This window comes from Pectinophora gossypiella, chromosome Z (genome assembly GCF_024362695.1).
Source record: "Pectinophora gossypiella chromosome Z, ilPecGoss1.1, whole genome shotgun sequence".
Classification (NCBI taxonomy): Eukaryota; Metazoa; Arthropoda; class Insecta; order Lepidoptera; family Gelechiidae; genus Pectinophora; species Pectinophora gossypiella.
In genome coordinates this window covers 8,024,938-8,048,842 of record NC_065433.1, presented here as the reverse complement: position 1 = coordinate 8,048,842, position 23,905 = coordinate 8,024,938, and the positions used below count along the sequence as shown (strand labels likewise).

Genomic DNA, 23,905 nt, shown 5'->3' with positions numbered 1-23,905 from the left:
TTGTTCACGCGCCGTTCAGGATCTGGCAGGAATCGGGTCACTTCTGAGCGAGATGATCGATTTATTGTAACAACTTCTTTAAGAAATCGACGCCTTAACGCTTTTCAACTGCAGCAGCGGCTTCGTGTTGTACGAAGGGTGGCTGTAAGTGACTCTACAATTAGAAGAAGGTTGAAGGATCGTGGACTGGTACCGCATAAGCCAGCAAATGGGCCGAAATTAACTGCAGACCATCGAAGAGCGCGCCTTAACTTTGCACGTGAGCACCTAAATTGGTCATACCTACAGAACCGCCACCATAGCTGACCTTTTCTTCAATGCAGCATTGTGCATAGCGTTCTCCGTCTCTTCTGTAGACCTTGTTCCTTCCGTCGTTACCATACAGCATAATTTTACACTCATCAGAAAAGAGAACTTTGCTCCACTGTAGGTATGACCAATTTAGGTGCTCACGTGCAAAGTTAAGGCGCGCTCTTCGATGGTCTGCAGTTAATTTCGGCCCATTTGCTGGCTTATGCGGTACCAGTCCACGATCCTTCAACCTTCTTCTAATTGTAGAGTCACTTACAGCCACCCTTCGTACAACACGAAGCCGCTGCTGCAGTTGAAAAGCGTTAAGGCGTCGATTTCTTAAAGAAGTTGTTACAATAAATCGATCATCTCGCTCAGAAGTGACCCGATTCCTGCCAGATCCTGAACGGCGCGTGAACAAACCAGTCTCCCGATAACGTTTATAGACTCTATGAACAGATGACAGGCTTAGATGCAGTCTTGCAGCCACAACACGCTGACTAAGGCCAGAATCCAGCAATGCCACAACTTGGGCGGCTTCTGTGGGCGAAGTATCCATACGTTTTAGAAAAAAACCCTTTTTTCAGACGTCCCAAAGTCACAGTATTGAAATAAAAAACAAAAAGTTTAAGGATAGGCGCCAATTTTTAGTTTTTAAACGCTAAATGTACTCCAACCCTAAACACACATTTGTCTCAAAACAGTGATTCATTTCGTTTATAAGATAAACAAATGAAATTCTAATTTTGAATTTAGAATTTTCGCTTATTACTGTAATGGCCAAACTGCCAGCTATACATTTATGTATTTTTTTTCATCGTATGAATTCTTTTTTGTGTTAAATTCGGACAGAAACAATGAAAACGGAAGTGTTTCGATTTTTTTGATGAGAAGTGTAATTATACCTACCTTCTTTCGCAAACAACTCCTTAACTGTCAAGTTGTCAAACTAACCTGACTAACCTATCCATCCGTCCAGTCAAAGTTGACACTTTTTATAGTAATGATTAGACACACCGATAAAAAATATTTCTAATCTACCTTATTAATCTTATTTTTCAATGTAAATGAGTTAGAAAATGGTAAAAAATTGTGCGAGTGAACTTTGAAGGAATGTATCATATACTACGTGTGATACTTTATCGGCTATGGGTCGTGTCTACTCTCACACTGTTTTCCAGTGTAATCGTATTTTGGTTTTATGGATTCCTAACAGCCTTCGCGGTTTTCTTCTGCGGAATATCAGGTACGATTAGAATGATGTGTATATTAGGTCACTCGTTGTGTTGCAACGGGGGTCAATCATCAATCGAAAATAACTTTCAATGGCCTTTGTATTATTGGAATAATCTTTAAACTTTTCTTCTCCGTTGTAAGAAGGATAAACAGGATAATCGGCTTGAATCCACCATATTCAAGAGTTATAAATGATAACACTAATCTCACAATGTTTTTATTTATAGATAAGGTCAAGGGTACTGTATTATAACAGATTTTATGAAGATTGACATACATGCATACACCTTCCGTTTTATCTGTTGTACTCTCTTTGTTCTGGCTGTTAGTTTTTGCATATTAAAAATATAAAAATTATACTTATTTCCTGCAATCCTTCATTGTTACTTTTAATTACCAGTTTGTCACATTATTTCTTTACAGGCATCCTATACCATGCACAAGACCTTTTGCTGTATTACCCAAATGATCCACCAGATTCAAGAGTGTTTGTTCTTCAGCCAAGTAACTATAAATTGCCTTATGAAAGCATTAAAATTAACAACAAAGATGGCCTCAAAATCCATATGTTTCTAATAAAACAAGCCAACAATAGTAATCATAAACCAACAATGATATTTTTCCATGGAAATGCTGGCAATATGGGACAAAGGTCAGTTTTTAAAGTTTGCTGGTTGTTAAGAATAAGAATATAATAAATTTATTGCCAGATAACCCTACTATATAATAAAAATTATGAATTTATGTTCACAATTTTCAATAACTTATTTTTTTCGTTTTATAGGTTGTCCAATGTGTCTGGATTCTATCACAAACTGAGCATTAATATTCTAATGGTGGAATACCGAGGTTATGGCTTATCAGAGGGCTCTCCTTCAGAATGTGGGCTATATGTTGACGCACAATCAGCTTTGGACTATCTTTTACAGAGAACTGATATTGATCGTTCCAAAATAATAGTATTTGGGAGATCATTGGGTTAGTATCCTTTTTTCACCAAATCCTACAGTGGAAAGTTTACCATACATATTTAAAACTATTGCCCATATTTTATTTGCAGGTGGTGCAGTAGCAATAGATTTAGCTTCCAGATTGGAATATAGGAACAAGATATGGGCATTGGTTGTGGAGAATACTTTCACCAGCATACCTGACATGGCACAAATAATACTGAAGTGGAAATGCTTGCTGTGGTTGCCCTACTTCTGTCATAAAAACAAGGTAAAAGCAGCTTTTTAGATACCACTATCTACACACAGAGCATTCATTTCTACAAGCAATGTTTTACATTGACAAATATTTTTCAGTACATGTCTTCGAAGAAAATAGGGACAGTCTTGACACCAACATTAGTTGTATGTGGATCTAATGATGCATTGGTTCCCCCGGCAATGGCAAAGGAACTCTACGTGAGGTGCGGCGCCATCTGCAAGAAGATCGTAGTGATGCCTGGCGGAGGCCACGACGACACCTGGACCTGCCGCGACTACTACTCCACCATCCAACAGTTCTTGGTCAATGTTCCCCCCATTCCAGATGCTATAGGCCCATTCTTTGACGATGATCTTAAAAACCCATCCGTTAGGCATACCATTGTACATGAAGTCTAGGGTGTGTAGTTCAATTTTAGCAATAAATCTTTAGTATGTAAACTTTATTCCAGTTTGTAAAAATAAAAAATATTTTTCTGAAATTAAAATGTAGTACAAAGTAAATGTTGATAATGATGAGTGAGTTTAAAGAGTCAATATTTATTTGATGTCAATCTGTGGAATTATTGCTGAATGGACGTAGAAAATGTAAGATTTGAAAGTAAATTACCAAGTTGTATACTTTGTATGAACCCTTCTTAAAGTGAGCCAAATAGACGAGTATTTTTCTACATAGTTGTATTTTTAGTTGCAAAATATTTGTCAATGAAAGAAAAACTTTTTTTTGTATATGGCGAAGCATTGCGTCTTGCCGCTTACCACGTCATTTGCAAGGACGGGTGTACCCCAGTATTTCTGTTATACTATACTATTAACGAATAGTTTCTATGTGTCATCATAAGAAGTGATGCAGCATGTTAGCAGCGTTATTTTGTCGCAGCGTTTTTGGCAATGGAAATACGAGTAGTGGGACATAATGTATAATAACTAGTCCTATTTTTTTAAATTTTGTATTCCCGTGGAAATAGTGGGATACACCAGGATTACTTTTGCTGATAGTATTATTGTAAGACTTTTTTTATTACCTATGTATACCTACATCTTTTTCTAGTATTTTCTGTAGCTTAATTCATTTTCACATTGCACATGGAACTACTTGAGCATAAAATAAAATACACACATAAATATGGTAGGCAGAGTAATCAGAAGACAATTTGCAAACACTAGAAAATCCTAAGTTGGACCATAGAATAACGAATAATAGTATGTATGGTTGGACATAACGAATTGTATGCTGATAGGTCTATCGCCCATAAGTCCATCGTATTAGGAAGAACAATTCCAAGCTCAATTTGTTTTTATGATATGGCTGGAAAGCATGTTTTTTCAATTTATTTGAAATTCGACCCCATTGATTAAGCAAAATAAAAGTAAATTAGATACGAACTCGATAGGTGGAACCATCACATCTGCTAGCGCTGAACCGTATTTGTTCCGCCTGTACGTGTGTGCCAGATGTAGTTCAACTCTGTCTACTTTCAAAATGGCTCCTTCCATGTTGATGTAGACATAAATTTCAAAATAATCCAATGCACACTACAGTTCCTGTGCTTATCATACGATAAAAATACGTAAGAGGAAACGCGGCCGCGTCTAAACGCAGACACTGATTCTCATCAAGCAAATATATTTTTATCATACAATCTAGATCTACCATCTCTTCAATAATAAAAGGTTAGTATTTCTTATCATAATTAGTATATGGATAAACATGGCAGTGGTAGGTACCTATTTAGATTGCATAGTCAAAAATATATTTGCATTATTATTATCCAGAGGAAACAGAAGAATCAGTTTCTAAATTGCGCATGTTGTAATCGTGTTTTCCCCTAACCCGAATACATCTTCAGCCTTATATATTTGTTCTCAGTTTTATTTATTAAACTGGTGCTTTTCAATGTAAAATCCTGTATTGGCTTCTGATTGCACTGCTCTATACTTCCAGAATATCCAGCAGGTGCTGTAAGGGTTGTTTTGAAATGGCTGTTCTAATAAAGCTAATTAGTTCTTAGGATCGTTAAATGACTAAAACTTATGAATTTCGGAATTCCGAGTGTTATTATTTCTGTAGTAATGGAAAATATGGTATGAATTGTAAATACGTCATACGCAATTGACAATAGCATGATTTGCCTACATTAGCTTACATTTATACTAATATCTTGTTAAGATTTTGCAGCCACTTAGAAGTAACCCTGTCGAGTCATTAAGCAAATTGTCTTATCACTAGTTTATAGTCTTGACCTATAGTCGCTATGAAAAATGTCTGGGCGAATATTTGCCTCACCATTCATAACTTTTCATGATGCCAAATTTCGATTTCAACACTGAAGAGGACCTATTACTTCCTGCCAATATTGCGGGTCATTTAGCAGTCATCTGCTGTAGAATAGTAATTATGTCAATATAATAATACACAGTATATGCACTAAGTCACTTATTAACACTTGCGACTGGGCGATTGTGCCAAATTTCTTTTGACTTCATGCTAAGCAATTACAGGCACTAGTTGTATGATTCCCACTTTTGCCCGACTGCTGCGAAGCAAAATGGTGGGTTATGTGTTTGACCGCAAGCGTAAAAATATTATTAATGAAATATTTTTATAAGTTATTTTTTGTTTTATTTAGACACCTAACAGTATGAAAATGTGACAACGTAGGAAAACCAACCTTTTTCTAAAATATGTATTTCAAGATATCAAGTTTATTTAACAATCCACGCACCACATGGTACTATAATGTAAACTTTATAAACGTTCAGGAGGAAGAGGTAGGTCACAATATTATAAGTACGATTATGTAGCAGATATATATAGACAATAAAAACACTTGCTGGCTCTTAAAATAGTAAATAACTATTATTTGAAAGAAAGAGAGTTCCATTAGGAATAGTAGAGCGGCGGTTAGCAGACATGTCTCAACAAAGTACAAAATATACAATTTAAGCAAGAGTTAATTAAGCTACAGTGAAAGTAATTCATGATATGATAATAGATTTTATATGTGAAATAAATAAACTAACAACGACATAATAAACACTACGTTATTTGTATTTCCTGATAAACTAAAATGTAAAAAATTCAAAAATTATGTTCAACAATTTGTTTTCTTTCACATAATTATAAATTCATGGTTGTTTGTATTCACAAAAATAGAGAAGTTCATTATAAGTAGTAAATATTTTAAATCATGGATGTTCACAATAGGTCCCTCTAACAAGAAAGAATACCTACTTACAACCATACTTAACGTAGTAATGCGTGCACACACACAAGTACGAATAGGATGCATCCTCTCACCGTCACTGCTCGCGGGGCAAAACACTATAAACTTATAAATTACTGATTAGTACCAATATAAATCAATTTTTGACACATTATCCTAATCATTCAAAACAAAAAAAAAAAATTATATGGATTCATGATTCAAATATTGAGAATTATAGCAGATTCACGTTTTTGGGAAGACAACATTAATATGATATCTAAATACATCGGAGATACATATAGAATGTTCATTCACAGTCACAACTCTTTAAAATTCATATGTATATGCTGCACACTGCACTTCTCATAGCGGGAGATGTTTTAAAGACATGTTATGTACATGGTTGCCTTCACAAAAACTCGTATATGAGGGTGTAGACGATGGTTTCGACGTGTAGTTGAGTGCACGTGGCACAGTAGAGCGTGTGCGAAGGCGAGGTGGTAGCATCGTACCAAGGAAGCGAGCGCTAGCGGCGCGCTCCGAACTCAACAGCGTCGTCCTCAGTAATGTCGCCGTGCCGCCACAGGTTGAGCCGCGAGCTCTTAGCGTGCTCCTGCGCCGCGCGGTACTCGCTCACCAGCCCTGCCAGCCGGTGGTCGCGCACGCTCTCCATCAGCACGAGCCCTTCCTTGATCAGATTCTGTATGACAACATATAAATATGTTGTTAGAAATCATCAATAGTCAAAAATGCAAGCTAAAGTGAACGAATTTACAAATGTCGTCATCAATAGTCAACATTATCGCTAATATAGATACGCCGTCTAAACGTAAGAAAGATATTTTATCGCTTTGAAATTGACTTATTTTAAGGAATTACCTTGCCGAGATCAAGATTGGTGGTGGAGTCAACGAGGGTGACGGCGGGCGGGGAGCCGCGCGTCTCCACGTTGAGCAGCAGCTTCTTGTTGAGCGTGTCCATGGAGAGCGCGCGTACAGCCTCGAGCCTGTCGTCGGGGTCCGCCGGGAACTTGACGCAGCACAGCGTGTACTCGCTCGCGTACGGCGGGTCGCTTTCCGTGCCCGCCGGCAGCGCCGCCAGCAGTGTGCTGCTCACAACCTACACACAATGTTTGTATTATCGACCTCAAACACTATTTTATAAAAAAACACAATACATATAAATATACAGCTGTACCAAAACTTACCTCGCGGTTTCCGTAATCAATGTAGAAGATATGAGCAGTTTTGTCTTCAGCCACTTTTTCCACTTTCGCTCTGTACCATTGATCGTCCAAAGAGAAACGAGCTGCGCAAACATTTCCTCTCCGTGGCACATATGAACCGGGCAGAGGAGCGTTAGCCTTGAACTCTTGGTGAATCTTTTCCATCAAAGCCTCTAGCTTAGTGCCCAAATCGACGCTCTGAGCATAAAAGTGCCCTTCTGGTGTAACTTCAGTCACGATGACCTTCTCGTATTTCACGACACGATCCTGGACTGGTGCATTCTTTTCTCTTTCAGTCTCCTTTTCTGCTTCGACATAGTCTTTCCAGATACCGAGACGCTTCTTGATCGCATTTTCTTCGGCGTTCTTAATAACTCTTGCAAACTCGGAGGTCTCGGCAGTGTGGTGCATAGAGGCGAGCCCGTGCTCGACCAGCGACACGGACAGGTTCTCGTTGTCCACCCACAGCCAGCCGATGAAGTTGCCGGCTTTGTCCATCTCTTCGATGGTAACCACTACATCGTGTTGTAGACACTTCTCTTTAGTAAACTGCAAGGCTTCTTCGCCGAAGGGCTCAGCGTCCTGCATGCCGCCGCCGCCGATGGCCGGGCGGGCACCTCGAGGGCAGTTAATTCCAGCTAGCAGGAAAGTAATCACGACAGATTCCTTGGGGATATATAGTCGCATACGCGAACCGCTCGCTACAAACTCTACAGTTGCTTCTGTTTTTTGTGCCCTCTTCAAGAACGGGAAGAACTTTTTGGACTTGGCAGCGTCACCGCTCGTGTCCTGGACGCGGTGCGTGGGGATGTCTTTCTTAGCATGGACACCGATACCGGCTTTCTGCGCCTTCAGTTCCGCTTCTAGCAGTTTATCGTAATGCGAGCTTCTCTGATCATTGTCATTTCTGTATCTGACAACTGTTGCGTAACCTTTAGACACCAACGCTTCAGCAACATTACTGGAACAAAATTATTCATTTTCAATAATTCTTAAACATTTCCAATGTATACACATCACTAAGAGATAAGCAAATTCCATCAAACGTAGTTGCTGGTGCCTATCCTACATGGTACAGCAAGGCAATTGAAAGTGATTCTTAAGAGTAATTCTACTAAATGTAACAACCACCATCACCAGCCCATTAACGTCCCCACTGCTGGGGCATGGGCCTTCCCTATGGATGGATAGGGAGATCGCGCCTTAAACCACCACGCGGGCCCAGTGCGGATTGGTGGTTATTAACGACTGCTAATGCAGCCGGGACCAACGGTTTAACGTGCCTTCCAAAGCACGGAGGAACTCGAGATGAATTTGTTTTTTGAGGTATGACCGGCCTTTGCGAAAGTTGCTTAACTTCAACAATCGCAGACCGAGCGCGTTTACCGCTGCGCCACCGAGCTCCTCAATGTAATAACACTAATGTTGAATTAAGACGAAATCTCGAAATGATTTTAGAATTAGCGTAACTTTTTTGTCCCTTACATAGCGAATTGGGCATGTCTTAAGACATTTATGAGTGTGCTTAAGTAAATATTTTATTCTGTTTTTGTGTAACCTGTAATTGTCTTTGTTTCTAACCATAACATAAATTAGTTTTTAAATTAAATATAATACTTACGTTCCACTGGCTACCACAGTGCAGCAAATCTTCTCTGGGAAGTTGTCTTTAGCAGGCTGGATGTAGTCCACAGTCACATTAACCTTCTTGCCAACAAGTTTTTTCCTGAGGGACTCTCGAGCTTCAAACATCCAAGGAATGTCATAGAGGGGTTTGAAACCTTTAGGCCTTGGTGACTGCTTCCCTTCTTCATCTGGGCTGTTCCTGAGCAGATTACAAAATAATCAAACTACAAGTTGATACTTCCTTTGGTTGAGAGTTCAAATTGATTACATTGTTAATTATTATTATGCAATTAGGCATAAAATACAGTTCTATATAAGAATCTTGTCATATATTTACATTAAGATTTTGATTATTGATAAAAAATAAAAATTCGGTTTGCAACTTGACACCTTCGTAAGTGCTCGCAAGTTGTGGCTCTGTCATTAATCTGTCTCTGATATTGATTCATGTAAGCAAGTTATTTAAATGGAATATTAAACTACAAATCAATTCACATAGGCTTGACTATACTTAGTGTTTCCATGAAAAATGCGAATCTCTTTTTATACTGATGGTCTGGCTTTAAATTGAATGTATCTTACTTTTCGCGAGGTGGCCTGATGCTGGCAAGGAATATCTTCTTGGTGGTGCCATTGGACATCTTGACAACAAGGGCGTCACCATTTACCACTTCGAGCACGGTGGCGCTGAATTCTTTGTCCTTGGCAGCGATGATCGGGGCATTGCTCACGTAGTTGGTCCAGATGCGCAGCTTGGCGTCTTTGGCCGCGCGTTCGGCAGCTCTCAGGGTCGACGCACCTGAACAATAATGCTTATAAAAATCTGGTAGACCCCTGATTACAAACAATTGTTGGAGTCACAAGCCCATGCACAGGTGACAGACTTTTCAAGATAATGTTTCTTGACATTTTGAGAGTAATGTTACTACAAGCCAAATAGTTGTGGCACATATTTTGATACTTTTAAAAGCATGGGCAGACAAACCCCAAAAATTATAGTAAACATATCAAAACTTTTGTACTAACCAGATTTCATGACTGCTAAAGACCAGTCAACGCATTTCGCGAATCCCTGTCTGAGCAAAGCCTCGGCAATGTTTCCTTGGGGATGTAAGATGGTGCCCACAAAGTTGTTATTGTTTACAGACTCTAGGATCACTTCAATATCCTTCTGCAGCAGTCTAGATTCTACAAAGAACCGAGCTTCTTCAGCGTAGGGTTCTGATTCGCCATCTTGCTTTACTGCTGGGCACTAAAACAAACAAAATAAATTAGGTTAATCATTCCTTCCTCGTAACTTTGCATATATATGAAACTGATGTTACCACTTACTCTGATTCCAGACAGCATAAGTGTAATCTGGTAAAAGTCCGGCAGAAGGCATAGCCTGACTGTTGATCCATCTCGGACATACTCAACAATAGCCTTAATGGGCTGGCCATTGAATTTGTTTACAAAGGCTTTTGGATTCTCAATGACACCTTTGACATCTCGAATGTGCTCCTGTTGAAATAAGACATGAATATTAATAATTGCAATAGCATTTAGGCAGTGTACACATGAGTTTAGAATAATATTTTGTTACATGTACCTGAAGGTCTGTTCCCCAGATGCCTTTTCCTTGCGATTTGGCGACATCCTCGATTTCAACAAGCCTCTTCAGTTGTGGTATATTTCTTCCACCCTCTCTTACTTTGGCCAGACCTTCAGCAAGGAGTGCCTCAGTAATGTTCTCATCTTTAGTGGGGTCCTTGCCGGCCCACACATAGCCATACTCCCTGGTGGCGGAATTGGGAGGCTTCTCTGAGGTGAAAATCACTTCCTTGCCGACAAGCTTTTTCCGTAAAAATTCCCGTGCTTCCCATGCATATGGTTCATCTTTAGTTTCATTGTCGCTGAAAACAATTATAAATAGATATATTAGCATTGTATACATTTCATTTTCACTTCATAGCTCTGCAGCTATGAGAAATATAGCTGCCTATATTTCTCCCACATAAAGTTTATAGTAGTTCAATGAGGATAAAAACTATCTATTTCCCTTATCAGGTGTTACTACTGCTGTAAACAAACAATTATTATTGGTTTGGGTATATTTGTATATGTTATACCCCTATGTGTAGCATTTAAGTACAAAAACGCAGTGTTACATGTATTTCATAAAGATCAGAACACACTCAACCTTGCACACATTTCCTAATTTATCATGAATTTTAGTATGCAGAACTGTCAAAATTTAGGGACACCCAGCAGTGCTACTATAGTTTCTAGTTTTTATCCTCATTACATACATACATAAACTCACGCCCGTAATCCCTAATGGGGTGGGCAGAGCCACAAGTAATCAAAGACAACTTGCAGCCACTGTTGATACGAAGTCCAAAAATGGATATGATGAACCTTATGGTGATAAGGGATCAGCCTATCGCCCATAACATTAGTCCATCATGTTAGAGGACACAATGCTACATTACATAATGCTATAAATAACTCATTCACAGTACAAAAGGCATGTTTTTACATAACGTGCATTCGCATTGCTTTATCCTGCAGTAACAGATGGAATCATAGATACATAATTTTACAAAACAGAATTAGAAGTACGAAGTAGCACTTGGTTATGTTGAGTCAAGATGAGGTTTGTGCAAGTGCATTCAGTTGTAGTTGTATGCACAGATAATAAGTACTATGTGTCAAGATGCCTAATATGAGAATAAATATTTACTTGAATAATATACACAATAGTAATCTGTTTAAACTAAGTAACAATAATGACCTGTTTACTACCAAATGGTAATTTCAATCTAGGCCCTGTGACTGTAATTAACCAATTGCTCATAGAAATATATATGTGCTTTATGCTGTATGGAATATGTTTAATGTTGGCTTTTGCCAAATTTTCGATGCTAATACAGTGAGCCACAAGTCTTCAAGAACTTCTTACTGATGTCTAGGTACCTATAAGAGGGATGAGATAATTACATTTAACTAAGGCTAACCGTAATATACCAATATAGTCTATAATTTTATTGTGACACCAACTAGATATCTTTATTATAATACACTTAGTTTTGTAATTGTATTAAGTATATTTTTAAGTAACTAGTTATTTACTGTATCAGTCACATAAAAGAAACAAACTAAGTAATTGATGTTGAAATAATATTTTTACGGCTGCCTATTTGAATATGGGAACAGCCCAATACAACTGTGATATTATTGTTTTTGTTATGATAACAAACAAACAATAATTTGTATGCAGATCATAAGCTTAGAAACAAGACACAAAATGTAATGTAACAGATCAATTCGCTAATGCAATAATTACTAAAGAATGTGTACCAACTCATCAAATAATTTACTTTCACTTTTATGTCAAATATTAATTACAGTTAAGTTAATATATACAAATTATATAATTATTTTACATTTAGTAATTTATATATTTAATAATGTAATGTACATATTGTTGAGGTTTATTATGATCTGAACTTTGCTGCAATGAAATAAAATAACCTAAAATATAACATGCATAACAATAATTTTGGTGACCTAAATTTGATTATTTCATAACTTAAGATAGGTAGGTACATATAGCACATGAGTGATATTTACAAGCATATAAAGGCATGATTTATAGGACCAGTATGAATTAAGTATTGTTGTATTTTCCCTAGTAGATAACCATCACCCAGTGAAGATGAAGCGGGGTGGTGAAAATTACGTGGTTTGCTAAATTACTAGGATGGAAGCATATGGTACTTACTTATTGGCGGTCCTCTGGCGAGCTAGTTTCGGGGCCGTCACTCCCGAAAGCGCTATTACTTTCTCAGGTGGAGGCCCTCCTATCGGCGCCTTTCTTATTATAATCGTGTCTCCTGACAATACCTACAACAACATATGCACTCATAAACATATTAAAAATAATCCTAAATTGACCCCACGTGAAAGTGCATGAAAGCGAATTTAACAATCACATCACACGACCCTAATATCATTGCACAAGTCAACATTAGCCAGCTGGCTGACTACAATAGCAGTGCAGATTATGGACACAAACATTTCACCGTAAAAATAGTCAAAAATTACATAGTAAACTATAACGAAAGTATACCCAATAGGTATTGAATTCAAAAGCAAATGCGGTGCGGTGCCAACAGGGCAAGCCATAGGAAATCGGCACGAGGTGCCTACCCTGGTTAGACGTCGATAAATATCAAATTAATGTGTTACCTGCTTTACTATTCCAATTTTATACGCAGGGGCAGTTCCTGGAGCACTCATTTTTAAAAGATACTACTTTGATAACGTGATAAATGAAGAAGAAGTTACAAATAACTGACGAGTGGCTTAGTAACAAGCCTGCCGATGGCGAAACGTGGCCGACTACCAGGGTTACCACATTCAAAAATTCTTTAGAACGTGGTCCTGCGTGTCAATGATTTTTTTTTGTTTCTCGACGACCAAAGAGTATAATATACATAGGCAAGGATATACAATATATAAAGCCAATTTCGATGACTTAAAAACTAAAACTGACGTTTTTACGTCATTTCACTTGATTAGAAAGGAAGAAATCAAATGAATCGAATAAATAAAGGTAGGTCAAATATTTCGCGTAGATTATGCGAGCCTATATCTACAGAAACTGAGCTACTATTAACGGACGTTTTATTTTTTATTTTTATTGTACTTCCTTTTTTATATATAATAATTATGTATTATTATTATTATTAATAGATAACTTTTCTCTCTTCTTTTTATCTTTGCGCACGAGAAAGTGACTCGTGTGCAGGGAACGTTTTAAATTTTTTTGCTATAGAAACTTTATCGTTAATCATTGTGCCCGGCAATTTTAAAAATATTAGCAATGCCGCTGAGAAGTAAAAACTAATTTTAAATATCGAACAAAATAAATGACAATTGACTTTTCAATTTCAATTTACTTTCCAACCCGCCGATAGTGAAGTATGATTATGTAGCATTTTCCAGTGTCGATAGTCACTGTTGTTCATGTACTTTTTAAAATAGTGAATAACCTTAACAGTTTTAAGTTGAAGAAGTGTTAAAATGGCTAGTGCAGATTTTAGAAAGGATGTGTCTATGCCTGTACGCCCAAGGAGCGTGTACACAGCACATTCTTATAATCAGGTAAACTTTCAGGTAAAACATGGAATTAAAACAACAGGTGTCCAATTATTGTTATGCTCCGAGCACAGTTGCATCTATTTCGAGTTATTAAGTGCTTGATTTGGTGATTGGTATATTACCCATTTTTAAATGCTCTTGGACTTTGCTTAGATTAAATACCTATACATAATAGCTAATAGTATGTTTGGGAATTTTAGACCCAACAAAAGCGTGAAAAAGAACGAGGTGGGCGGAGAATAAATAGGAGGCAGGAGAATAAATTAGAAAAAAAGAGGCTTCGGTGTCTGTCCGAATATTTTAATCGCGGGTTGTTTTGATGCTACAGGAGGAGTCAAACTTGTCCGCTTTCCAAGACTACAGTAAATTCCTCGAAGGTGGGTTGGGTCAAGCGGAGTTGGGCGGTGCGGCCGGCTGGCAGCCGCCATGGCGCGCACCCCTGCAGCGCAAAGCCCCATTCTACCCCGGAGACGACATCTACCACGCTGACACCTGGCGAGACCTCGAGGTAAGACTGTCTTTATTCCTAGGTACTACATTCCTAGTTATCAGGGGTACACATTGCTATATAAACATAGTCCTTATCACCTCAAGTAGTCTTACTGTTGAGTAAAAGAGTTCCATTCATTTCTTCCACGTCTTTTTTCAATTTATTTTCGACGATGATTTCGAATAACAATTATCCCAATATGAAGAACAATAGTCCATAAGTCCGATGAGCTTGTCACTTAATAACTATGCAGTTTGTCATCTCCAATATCTATACCTACCTACCTACTTAGGGCCTCGTATTAAAAGAGACTGCAACTTGTCTTCTGGTCACTTAACGTATAATGGCTCTACCCAACCCATTAGGGACTGCCAGCGTGAGTTTATGTATCTTGCAAATTCTACGCCAGGATTATAGTATTTCGTGCTTGAAATGGCTCTGGTATAATAAAGTTTGGCTGTCTTCATTAACCGGCTTATCTCAATGCAGCACAATAGTGTGCAGAAGCTTGGCGGAGTGAATGGTTGCGCGGTGAGATATATTAAAGTTCAATGCACACAAAGGCCTCATAGGGAGCGTTTCGGACCGGGATTGTTTTGTCATAATATTTAAGTTTGTATGTGCACCCGCGGCGCGTATGTATGTGAATTGGGCTTCAAAGCCGACGTTTCGCATCTAATCGATACTCTTAATTCATTAATTATTAACTGAAAATAACAGTAAGTACCTATAGGTAATAGTGTGAAGAAAACAGACTGTGTCTGATAATAAAGACAGCGCTCCGTTCGCTATTTTGAAAACAACTATCAAATATCTATGTTAAACAATTTATATCGAAGGGTCTACTTTAATGTTAACATCTTATTTTAATCCCAGTAATGAATTTCCCTGAGCTAGGGCAATAATAAAAAAATAAGCGATATGTTTAGGTTACTGACGTCGTTGGAGGCGCTGGCTACAACGCTTCTGTGACCCCGCACGGCACTATTTGTCTCAGGCTGAGGGAGCGTGTCAAGTAAGGCCTTCTACTTATTAACACTAGTTTTTACTCACTTGATATTTGCAATCACAGTCACTAACACAGTTGGGGCGATTATTATAGACGCCAATGCGGCTCGTCACCTGTCACGTTGGTCTAACAGAAAGCTCAGTAAAGTGTGGGTACTTATAGTTCATCTTGCGGCGGATGTAAGTACCTCTGAATACCGCAATTGAGATATAGTCGTTATGATATTCGCAGTTGCTACTAGAATACAGCAACTGTTGTATATAGTGTTGCTAGTCAAACATAACTAAGTAAGTACTTAGTTGATTTTAGATTTGCATAGCATGCTTCGGGGCATGCGTAGTTGCTGGTTGCTTAAGAATTGCTTTGTCCAATATGATTAGGCAAGTTAGTGACAATATTGCTGATATAAATATAACAAAAATGTCTGGAAAATATTTTGTTTTTCCTGTACTTACACGATATAATATCGTTACGTAAGTACCTACTATTCTGTTGCACTCAGAGTACATACAGATAGGTAGAATGGGTGCTTATCCCGGGCATGTCTTTAAAAACCGTCGACTACAAAGGGCTATAGTTCTATATACCTCGAGCGCACCCCGGACACTTCATAAGAAAAACCTCCTTTTACTCAAACACGTTATCGTATACGCACATCTGTGTGACGTCTGACGATTGAAGACTAAAGTGAGACCGAGGGGAGTGAGGTAAACGGGGAGCGGAGAGTTGCCATTCTATACGTATTAGCAAGAGTTATCATATGCATCTTACTAAGTGATTGTTAAGTACCACTTATTGTTGCGGTTGGTTATACGCATTGTGTTGTGGTTGGTATAGGTTTTTTTGTGGATATAAACGTTATGCACCTAGTGGTGTGAGTTGTCCGCTTGTTGCTAAGTACAACTTCCGTTCATTATTGAGTAAATGGATATGAGTTTTAAGAACTGCGTTTAATTTGGCAGGGTCGATATGACAATCGACGGCGCCGTGCGTGTGACCAACGCGAAGAACAACATTATATTGGCGTTGTCCCGCTCGGGCGCCGCGGCCGCCCTCATCCACCCCAACGGCAGGGTCTACCACTACGGCTCCCGCGTCGAGATCCAAGCCCGCCATCAACAGGGCAATAACAAGTAGGTACACTTTAATCTGATATCAAGCAAGAAAGACTAGGGAAATTTATTATGTTCGGCGTGCCCTAAGAAAGTCTGCTACGAAGGAAACTGAAATTACGACTGTACACCTCTATAGGTACATATCCCTTCGGAGATACAGGCGGATGCTACGTTATAACTTAGTCTTGTCAAGCATAATCTTTCTCTCCCTTGCACTATTTATTCCCACATGGTGGTGGAGTTTGCTTTCCGAGTCTTCTCCTTCCACTTCGCTCTGTTGGACGTATCGTTTGCGGAAACATTGCAGTCTTGTCGTAAAGTGTCGGAAAGTTCTATTATCACGCTATAGTTTATGAATCTGTTGTGAATGAAGGTATGCGAAGATGTGGTACAAGGGCGTGTCGTTTACGGCGGAGCAGTGCGCGCTGGTGTACTTGGTGGACGCGGCCGGTACTCGCACCACCACCGACACCTTCCTCGACATGAGCCAGGACTTCACCCTCAACGTCTTCTACAAGTTAGTAGACAAACCCTTTATTTAAGAGCCAAATCGGATACTTGGAGAGTACTTTATTGCACACAACAGTTTGTCAACCCTAAAGCGGATGAAGGCGGCCTTATCGCTAAAAGCAGTCTATTTCAGAGAAACATTAATAACAATGTCGCAGCTGCTCTCCTAACAGGTGTTTATCGAGTGTACATTATGCGAAGTGCACATTCTGCGTCAAACCCGTGTTAGTTACACCGTAAAGAATGCTGAGGGGGATGATTCAGACCATGATTCTGAAATGAGAACAAGTGGAATTTCCTCTTGGAAAATTCATGTAATTGTTTGTGTTTAAATTATTTTCAATTACGGAAAAATCCGCTTCATATCAACTCAAGCATGGTCTGAATCGCCTATCAAAGTTTTTGTTACGATGTTACTAACACCAACAACTCTTCAAACATCCGGACAATTAAGATACATTACTTCAATCGAAGACTAGCTTTTTTAATAAAAGAAGCAAGTAAATCTCATGTAAATAACCTGGAAACGTGCCCGAGGGGGTTGCATACTGCGACATGTTTCGTTAATTCGCACGGGTTATCCAAGAACGCCATACCCCACAACCCTGATAAACATCATGGTGGATTACGCCCCTTACCCCCTCCGATTGATCGAGAGATGTTATTTCATCTATATAAGTGCCATGAAACATATTATAACATTCAATCAAACAGGTCAACCATCGTACGATTGATCTGTGTATGTCGAGGTTTTTATCTATACATGATACCTACCAGCGGCCTCTGTGGTCCAGTGGTTGAGCGTTGGTCTTACGATCCGGAGGCTCCGGGTTCGAATTCCGGTGGGGACATATCACAAAAATGACTTTGTAATTCTTAGTTTGGTTAGGACATTACCGGCTGATCACCTGATTGTCCGACAGTAAGATGATCCGTGCTTCGGAAGGCACGTTAAGCTGTTGGTCCCGGTTACTACTTACTGATGTAAGTATGTAGTGGTTACATGAGCCATGTCAGGGGCCTTTGGCGGCTCAATAATAACCCTGACACCAGGGTTGATAAGGTTGGTAATCCACGTCATTACCTACACGATAAGAAGCAGATACTTTACTATGTACGCAGTGAGTCGCGGCACGGGCCGTCGTACGTGAACGAAGCGTTGTCGTTGCTGCAAGCAGCACAGTACTGGCTGACTGACGACGGCATCGACAACTGGATCATCAACAACGTCCGCGTCAGCCAGACCGCCGATGGACTTGTTAGGTAAGTGGAAATGATCCAAATTGTTTGAATCCAAAGAGGCGTCGTCGACCCGTCGTGCCGCCTGCAATGTCTGAGTGAGCGCGTACATCCAAAACCAAATTACTCGTACACCAATTACTCATACACCAATTTACTCAAGTCTTATATCATCAATTAATTGCCCTTGGAATGCTTCTTTGTTACACTTTTATCGAACATGGAATACCTTTAGTTCCAGGGTAATTGAGTGAATATGCGAATCATTTACACAAAGACTAAAGTACTTACATTTTTTAACATTTTTGTAATAATAATAATCTAACAACATAGGTAGATGATCTCTAACTATACGAACTGTAGGTACCTACCTACACGTTACACTGAATTGAATAAATCACGACCATCCATTTCCTTAGAAATGCGGTAGTCTTGCCAAAAGATAACAATGGCTGTGATTTGACGGTTCCTTTTTTATTTATTGACTAGTTTCGTTGAACTAGCGGGTTTCCTCACGATCTTTACGGTTCGGATCCACCTGGAGGCAAATGATATTTTTTTAAATAAGTACTTACTAAATTAAAAAAGCAGGCTATATTTACAATAGTTTCACAAAGCCCACGGTTACTCTTGATATTCAATATGATAAACATCAGGAGTAGCTGCAAATTGTTTGATTACTTGTGGCTCTTCGCACGTGGAAAGCGACAAGGCGTGAGCATGACTAGGGTGTGAGTATCACAAAGTTGACTTTTGAGATTTAATCTCTTTTGTTGTGACTGTTTTTATCAAAGTTTTCTTCACTTTTCCATAGGTATACAGTACATAAATTTCTCAAATGTAAACATAATACTTATAGATAGGTGAAGCGTGGGTGCTTAGGGAATGGTGAGTAGGTATGTGATATTGCGATGGATGTAGCTGTAACTACCCCAATTAGGAACATAGTCGTGACCTTACGTTATGTTACTTTTATACACTTAAATGGCACGTGTTAGAAGCACCTACCTTGTCAGTAGTCCAGCCCTTATTCCTGACATTTAATAGCGTGCTGACAGGGTAATGCTTCCTGATCTCATAATCTATCGGATAGTTTATATGTAACGTAAAGTCTGTTTACGTAATAAACTTGTAGCAGAGTACAAACTCTGCACGTACTGGCCTTTGCTTCTTACCGTCGATCATTTTAAATTTCCAAATTCTCATTCCATTCCACAATTCCTTTTATTCTACGCTGACGCTTTGCATCCCCGACCTTGATAAGAGTAACATCTATACTGCTTAGCTCTGGCCGTGCCCACTAACTTTAAATGTGATCATAAATCCTTCATCGTATTTTATATAGCATCGTCATAATTTCGTTAAGTTCTTGTTTGTGAAGTGCTATTTAATAAACTGTGTATTCCTGTTGGTGTTTACTGTTTTCTTCGCTATTACTACTCATCCTACTTTCCTGCTACTAGTCTGCCGGCACGTCGGGACTCCATCACTACCCATCGTGCCGCAAACAACATTCCATTCGATGGACTGATATGTTACAACAACGATATAGGTATAGTGGCTGTCGGTTGACATGTATGCATGTACGTACGGACTATTTAAATTTTCAGAATTGGCACCATTATTTATTTATTTATTGTACTTTGGTAGAGGACCCACTAACCTGCGACCTCCGGGGAGGTCTGTGCATTGCAGTAGGATGTATATGGGCTGTTTATGTTATATAAGTATGATTGTACGTTGATTGTTCAGGATCCACCGCTGCAGCCACAAGTACCAGTTGCGTACGAGCCCCAGCAACGGGTCTGCTTCCATCACCAGCCCTTTCCTGCACTGCACGGCGTCTCTGGGACAGACGCAGCACCTCTTCGTGCGGTAATTATTATTCTGACGTGACTTATCGTAGATTTGCCTCGCATGCCATTTATTATTCGGCTGGGCGAATGGCGAGCGCGGAGGCCTGTCATCCGGTACAATATTTAAGAAAACGTGAGTTTCGGTTCAGAGCGTCGTCGTGGTGTCGATATCACTTTGTGAAACTGACCTTAACAATATGACTATCATCATCAGCCGTATGACTATCACATTGCTCTGATTATCCGAAAAGTAAGATGATTCGTCGGTACTTCGGAAGGCACGTTAAGCCGTTAGTGGTTCAGGCCCAAACACCTAACTCTACTTTCACAACACAAGACGCAAGTGTAAGTTGTATTATTGTAAAGGGTTTTTTAACTTGTTTGATTTCCCCTTCGTGATTATGAGATGTAAGAATGAACGAAAAGCGGAGGCGCCCTTGACACAAATGTCTATCGATTTAAGGATACGTAATGCTGGCCTTCCATTTTCTAAGAGTCGAGTTTCTGTGTCTAGCTTTTAAGGGTTCCGTACCACAGTGGTAAAAATGAACCCTCAGAGGCGTATGGTGCGAGTTGTAATTCTGCCCGTCAAACAGACAGCTGATTATCAGAAATTACTATAAGTTCCCCGCTAATAGGAATAAGGGAGTTATCTTTAAATAGTCAACATTAAATAAAAATATTGATCCTATGCTAACTTTGCAGACGAGGGGAACGGCGGATGCATTTCGACGGTAACTCATTCATAGTGCGCAACGCCGGGCATTCGGCTGGCTTCGACGACAAGAACCAGCTGAAGGTGTACTGAATCCTCCCCCCACAGCGGCTCTGCCGTCTTCACCCCATCTGAGTCCCGTATCTCATATTGTACTCTTCGAATGTTGTACAGAACACTAAGGGCCATTTTACAACACACCCAATTCTAACAAACCTCTATTTTCAATCCTAACTCTTTTCAATCTTTAGATGTAATCGAAACACGTGGACGAGTCGCGTTCAAAGTTACGGTGAATTTATCTTTCTTTTTATCGATGCCAGTGTGTAAAGCTCGTCGAGAATTTTTTGATGATTTATTTTTACAATATTGTTTGGTATAGCTTCTGCCAAGCTTTGATTTATTGTTTCTTGAGCTTTGACTAGAGTCTCTTTGACGAGTCATAGTAATTAAGATTACAGTTTCATGATTAAGTGTTAGATCATCAACTTACAACAGTAGTGTATCTAATTGACGAACGAATGTCTAATTTTGTATTTTATTTTTTATATCTACATATGTACTTACTTTCAACATTATAAGAAAACCTGAAAACAGTGTTGATGTTCCTCTGTTTCTTATTATGTTTTGTTTTACCTCTATACAGTAATCACGTTACGTACGATATTAGCTCAGTGTTCTGGAAAATGATGTAACTAATCAGTACCAATTTTGTACCGCCGCCCCACGGTATTGTAAACGCGCGTCCAACTCTTGTGTACCACTACCCTGGTCTCATAAACCCAGTTCAGTTCTGTATATGGTCTGTTGTTAATGTTCCTGCATTTCAGTATTAATCAAACTGTTTATAGTCGCGAATGTAATAAAGCCTCTAGTCAAATTAATAAGCTTGGCAGTTGTTTGAATTGTATTCAGTTACTAATTTATTTGTATTGGAAATTACGACTTGTCCCATTTGTTTCTTTGTCTATAAAAACTTCAAGTATGACGTTGTTAATGAAAATACTTAATAAAACAATGGATACTTCATTATATCTTTCATTTAGTACACACAAGTTGTTACCTGAGCTCTTATTGCCAATCGGTAACACTGTTCAGGGAAATAGTTACTGGTTGGCTACCTTTAGGTCCATAAGGTCCAAATCCCGAAATGTCCAGCGGGTGCAAAACCTATCACAAAGTGGACAGTATCGTCATCGAGGGGCAATAGTGACGTCAGAGGTTTTATGTAACTACGGCCATAGTTCCTTTATAATGACGTCAGTCCCTCAGTGACATGAATATAACGACTATGGTCAAGTCCGTCATATGTCAAATTGGTAATTCGTCAAGTCCTCTTTTCGACAAGTTATGAAATTTGCCAAACACGCTATTCGTCATCTCCGTGTACAGTCGCCTGCATCACACGTCACTCAGTGAAGTCACGTGACCATGGGTAGGGTTGATTATCCGGTGGTTATAGGCTACGTGGCGTCACGCTAAATTCAATGTGGTGTCCTCTGGAGGACAAAGTGAGGACGAAACATTTTTTTCGAATGTGTTGATCATCAAATGAAAGGGCTTAATTTGCACATTTCGAATATGTACCATATTACTAGCCTTTACTTGTGGGTTTTCTTGTATTTACTCGATAATTAGGTACGCTGAATTGATAACATGTCTGCTCAGACATATTCCGGATTGGTTTTATCTCCAAATCTTGCTTAAAACACGTATCGGAAGCATGTTTTGTTAATAAATAAAACCCCGAAATAATTAAATAAAAATATAAGTTTAAAAAGTAAAACCCGACTGCGGAAAAAGAATTACTTATATTTTTTGTGTGTTAGGCTGCTGGCCTGACGCGAAGCTTCACTGAAACCACACTGAATATCTTGTCCACGCATTTCTCAGTAACTTCACACTATTTATTTGATTAGGTATTGTCCAACTTAGAGAATAGGGAAAGTTTCAAAATTGGCTTAGTAGTTTTAAAGTTATGATCAAAAATCATTATTATGTCACTATGATGTCAACAATGATCTCGTTGATGTCTTTTGTATGAAGGATGCCTTTATCAGTGTTTGTAGACAATATGAAGCCGTTAGAGGTCATTAGTAAGAAGGATATTGTGAAGAAAATTTGTAAACTGTCAAGGGTGTGTCGGACATAGGTACGTTAGTGTCCGGAGGATGAGGGTACTGGTGTGAAGGAGGGTAGTGAGTGCGAGTGCCGCTTTCAGAATTTAGATTCTAACATTATTCATCATCATCATCATCAGCCCATTAACGTCCCCACTGCTGGGGCACGGGGCCTTCCCTGTGGATTTATAGGGAGATCGGGCCTTAAACCATCACGCGGGCTCAGTGCGGATTGATGGTTATTAACGACTGCTAATGCAGCCGGGACCAACGGCTTAACGTACCTTCCGAAGCACGGAGGAGCTCGAGATGAAAACTTTTTTTTTGTGGTCACCCATCCTATGACCGGCCTTTGCGAAAGTTGCTTTACTTCAACAATCGCAGACCGAGCGCGACTCTGCGCCACCGAGCTCCCCACATTATTATTTATTACTATTTTAAGACAGTTTATGAAGTCTGTAATTTTTTTTTAAATAACTATGTTAGGTACTACTTTTATTAACTAAGTATAAGCATTTTTAAAGCTATCAAAATCTTTGATTTTTATGGTAAGGCTACCGCTTGCAAGCATCGCCTTGTTATCGTATGAGTTTACTGAGTGTCAGTACTCTACATGTAGAACAAGGTATTACAAGCGGGGGTTATATCTCTGCTCTCTCTACGTCACGTGGGTCATTCCGTAAACAACGTTTCCGAGGTAGTTAGTTATCCTTCGTTGCATTGATGTATGATATGTTACTATATAACTTTGTTGTCCCAGATTTAAATAAATTATTTTACGTTTTTTTTTGTATGTCTAGACCTATTCAAGTAATTTGATTAGGAATGCTAATTCTTTTTATTAGGTATGTATCGACGTTCAAAAAATGTTGGGGTGCAAGTTTTGCTGTGGAATAATATGGATG

The 23,905-nt window shown here is 39.1% G+C and overlaps 3 protein-coding genes across 3 annotated transcripts; 2 read left to right on the top strand and 1 right to left on the bottom strand.

Annotated features, from left to right (window-relative positions):
* The first annotated feature begins 1,246 nt into the window (after nucleotides 1-1,246).
* On the top strand, nucleotides 1,247-3,409 carry LOC126380523 (protein ABHD13). Its single transcript, XM_050029991.1, has 5 exons — nucleotides 1,247-1,537; nucleotides 1,951-2,179; nucleotides 2,312-2,505; nucleotides 2,588-2,748; nucleotides 2,835-3,409. Exons 1-5 carry the CDS (start codon nucleotides 1,405-1,407, stop codon nucleotides 3,135-3,137), a joined length of 1,020 nt encoding a protein of 339 aa, XP_049885948.1. The 5' UTR covers nucleotides 1,247-1,404; the 3' UTR covers nucleotides 3,138-3,409.
* A 2,164-nt stretch (nucleotides 3,410-5,573) lies between these two features.
* On the bottom strand, nucleotides 5,574-13,185 carry LOC126380505 (staphylococcal nuclease domain-containing protein 1). Its single transcript, XM_050029963.1, has 10 exons — nucleotides 13,032-13,185; nucleotides 12,565-12,686; nucleotides 10,390-10,693; nucleotides 10,131-10,301; nucleotides 9,825-10,050; nucleotides 9,381-9,597; nucleotides 8,794-8,997; nucleotides 7,155-8,133; nucleotides 6,827-7,066; nucleotides 5,574-6,647 (listed from the first exon to the last, which is right to left on the bottom strand). The coding sequence occupies exons 1-10, from the start codon at nucleotides 13,080-13,082 to the stop codon at nucleotides 6,474-6,476; spliced, it is 2,688 nt and encodes an 895-aa protein (XP_049885920.1). The 5' UTR covers nucleotides 13,083-13,185; the 3' UTR covers nucleotides 5,574-6,473.
* Nucleotides 13,186-13,868: 683 nt separating this feature from the next.
* LOC126380528 (uncharacterized) lies at nucleotides 13,869-20,973 on the top strand. The gene is made up of 8 exons (XM_050029997.1): nucleotides 13,869-13,949; nucleotides 14,275-14,454; nucleotides 15,366-15,451; nucleotides 16,408-16,578; nucleotides 16,934-17,077; nucleotides 18,193-18,333; nucleotides 20,062-20,184; nucleotides 20,871-20,973. Exons 1-8 carry the CDS (start codon nucleotides 13,869-13,871, stop codon nucleotides 20,971-20,973), a joined length of 1,029 nt encoding a protein of 342 aa, XP_049885954.1.
* Nucleotides 20,974-23,905: the final 2,932 nt, after the last annotated feature.

Coding starts and splice junctions, on each gene's coding strand:
- LOC126380505 (XM_050029963.1), bottom strand. CDS start 13,082: ATGAGTGCTCCAGGAACTGCCCCTGCGTATAAAATTGGAATAGTAAAG. Junction 12,687..13,031: donor AAATTGGAATAGTAAAGCAG/GTAACACATTAA, acceptor ATGTTGTTGTAG/GTATTGTCAGGAGACACGAT. Junction 10,051..10,130: donor TTATGCTGTCTGGAATCAGA/GTAAGTGGTAAC, acceptor TGTTTGTTTTAG/TGCCCAGCAGTAAAGCAAGA.
- LOC126380523 (XM_050029991.1), top strand. CDS start 1,405: ATGTATCATATACTACGTGTGATACTTTATCGGCTATGGGTCGTGTCT. Junction 1,538..1,950: donor TTTCTTCTGCGGAATATCAG/GTACGATTAGAA, acceptor ATTTCTTTACAG/GCATCCTATACCATGCACAA. Junction 2,749..2,834: donor ACTTCTGTCATAAAAACAAG/GTAAAAGCAGCT, acceptor AATATTTTTCAG/TACATGTCTTCGAAGAAAAT.
- LOC126380528 (XM_050029997.1), top strand. CDS start 13,869: ATGGCTAGTGCAGATTTTAGAAAGGATGTGTCTATGCCTGTACGCCCA. Junction 13,950..14,274: donor CAGCACATTCTTATAATCAG/GTAAACTTTCAG, acceptor TTGATGCTACAG/GAGGAGTCAAACTTGTCCGC. Junction 15,452..16,407: donor AGGCTGAGGGAGCGTGTCAA/GTAAGGCCTTCT, acceptor TTAATTTGGCAG/GGTCGATATGACAATCGACG.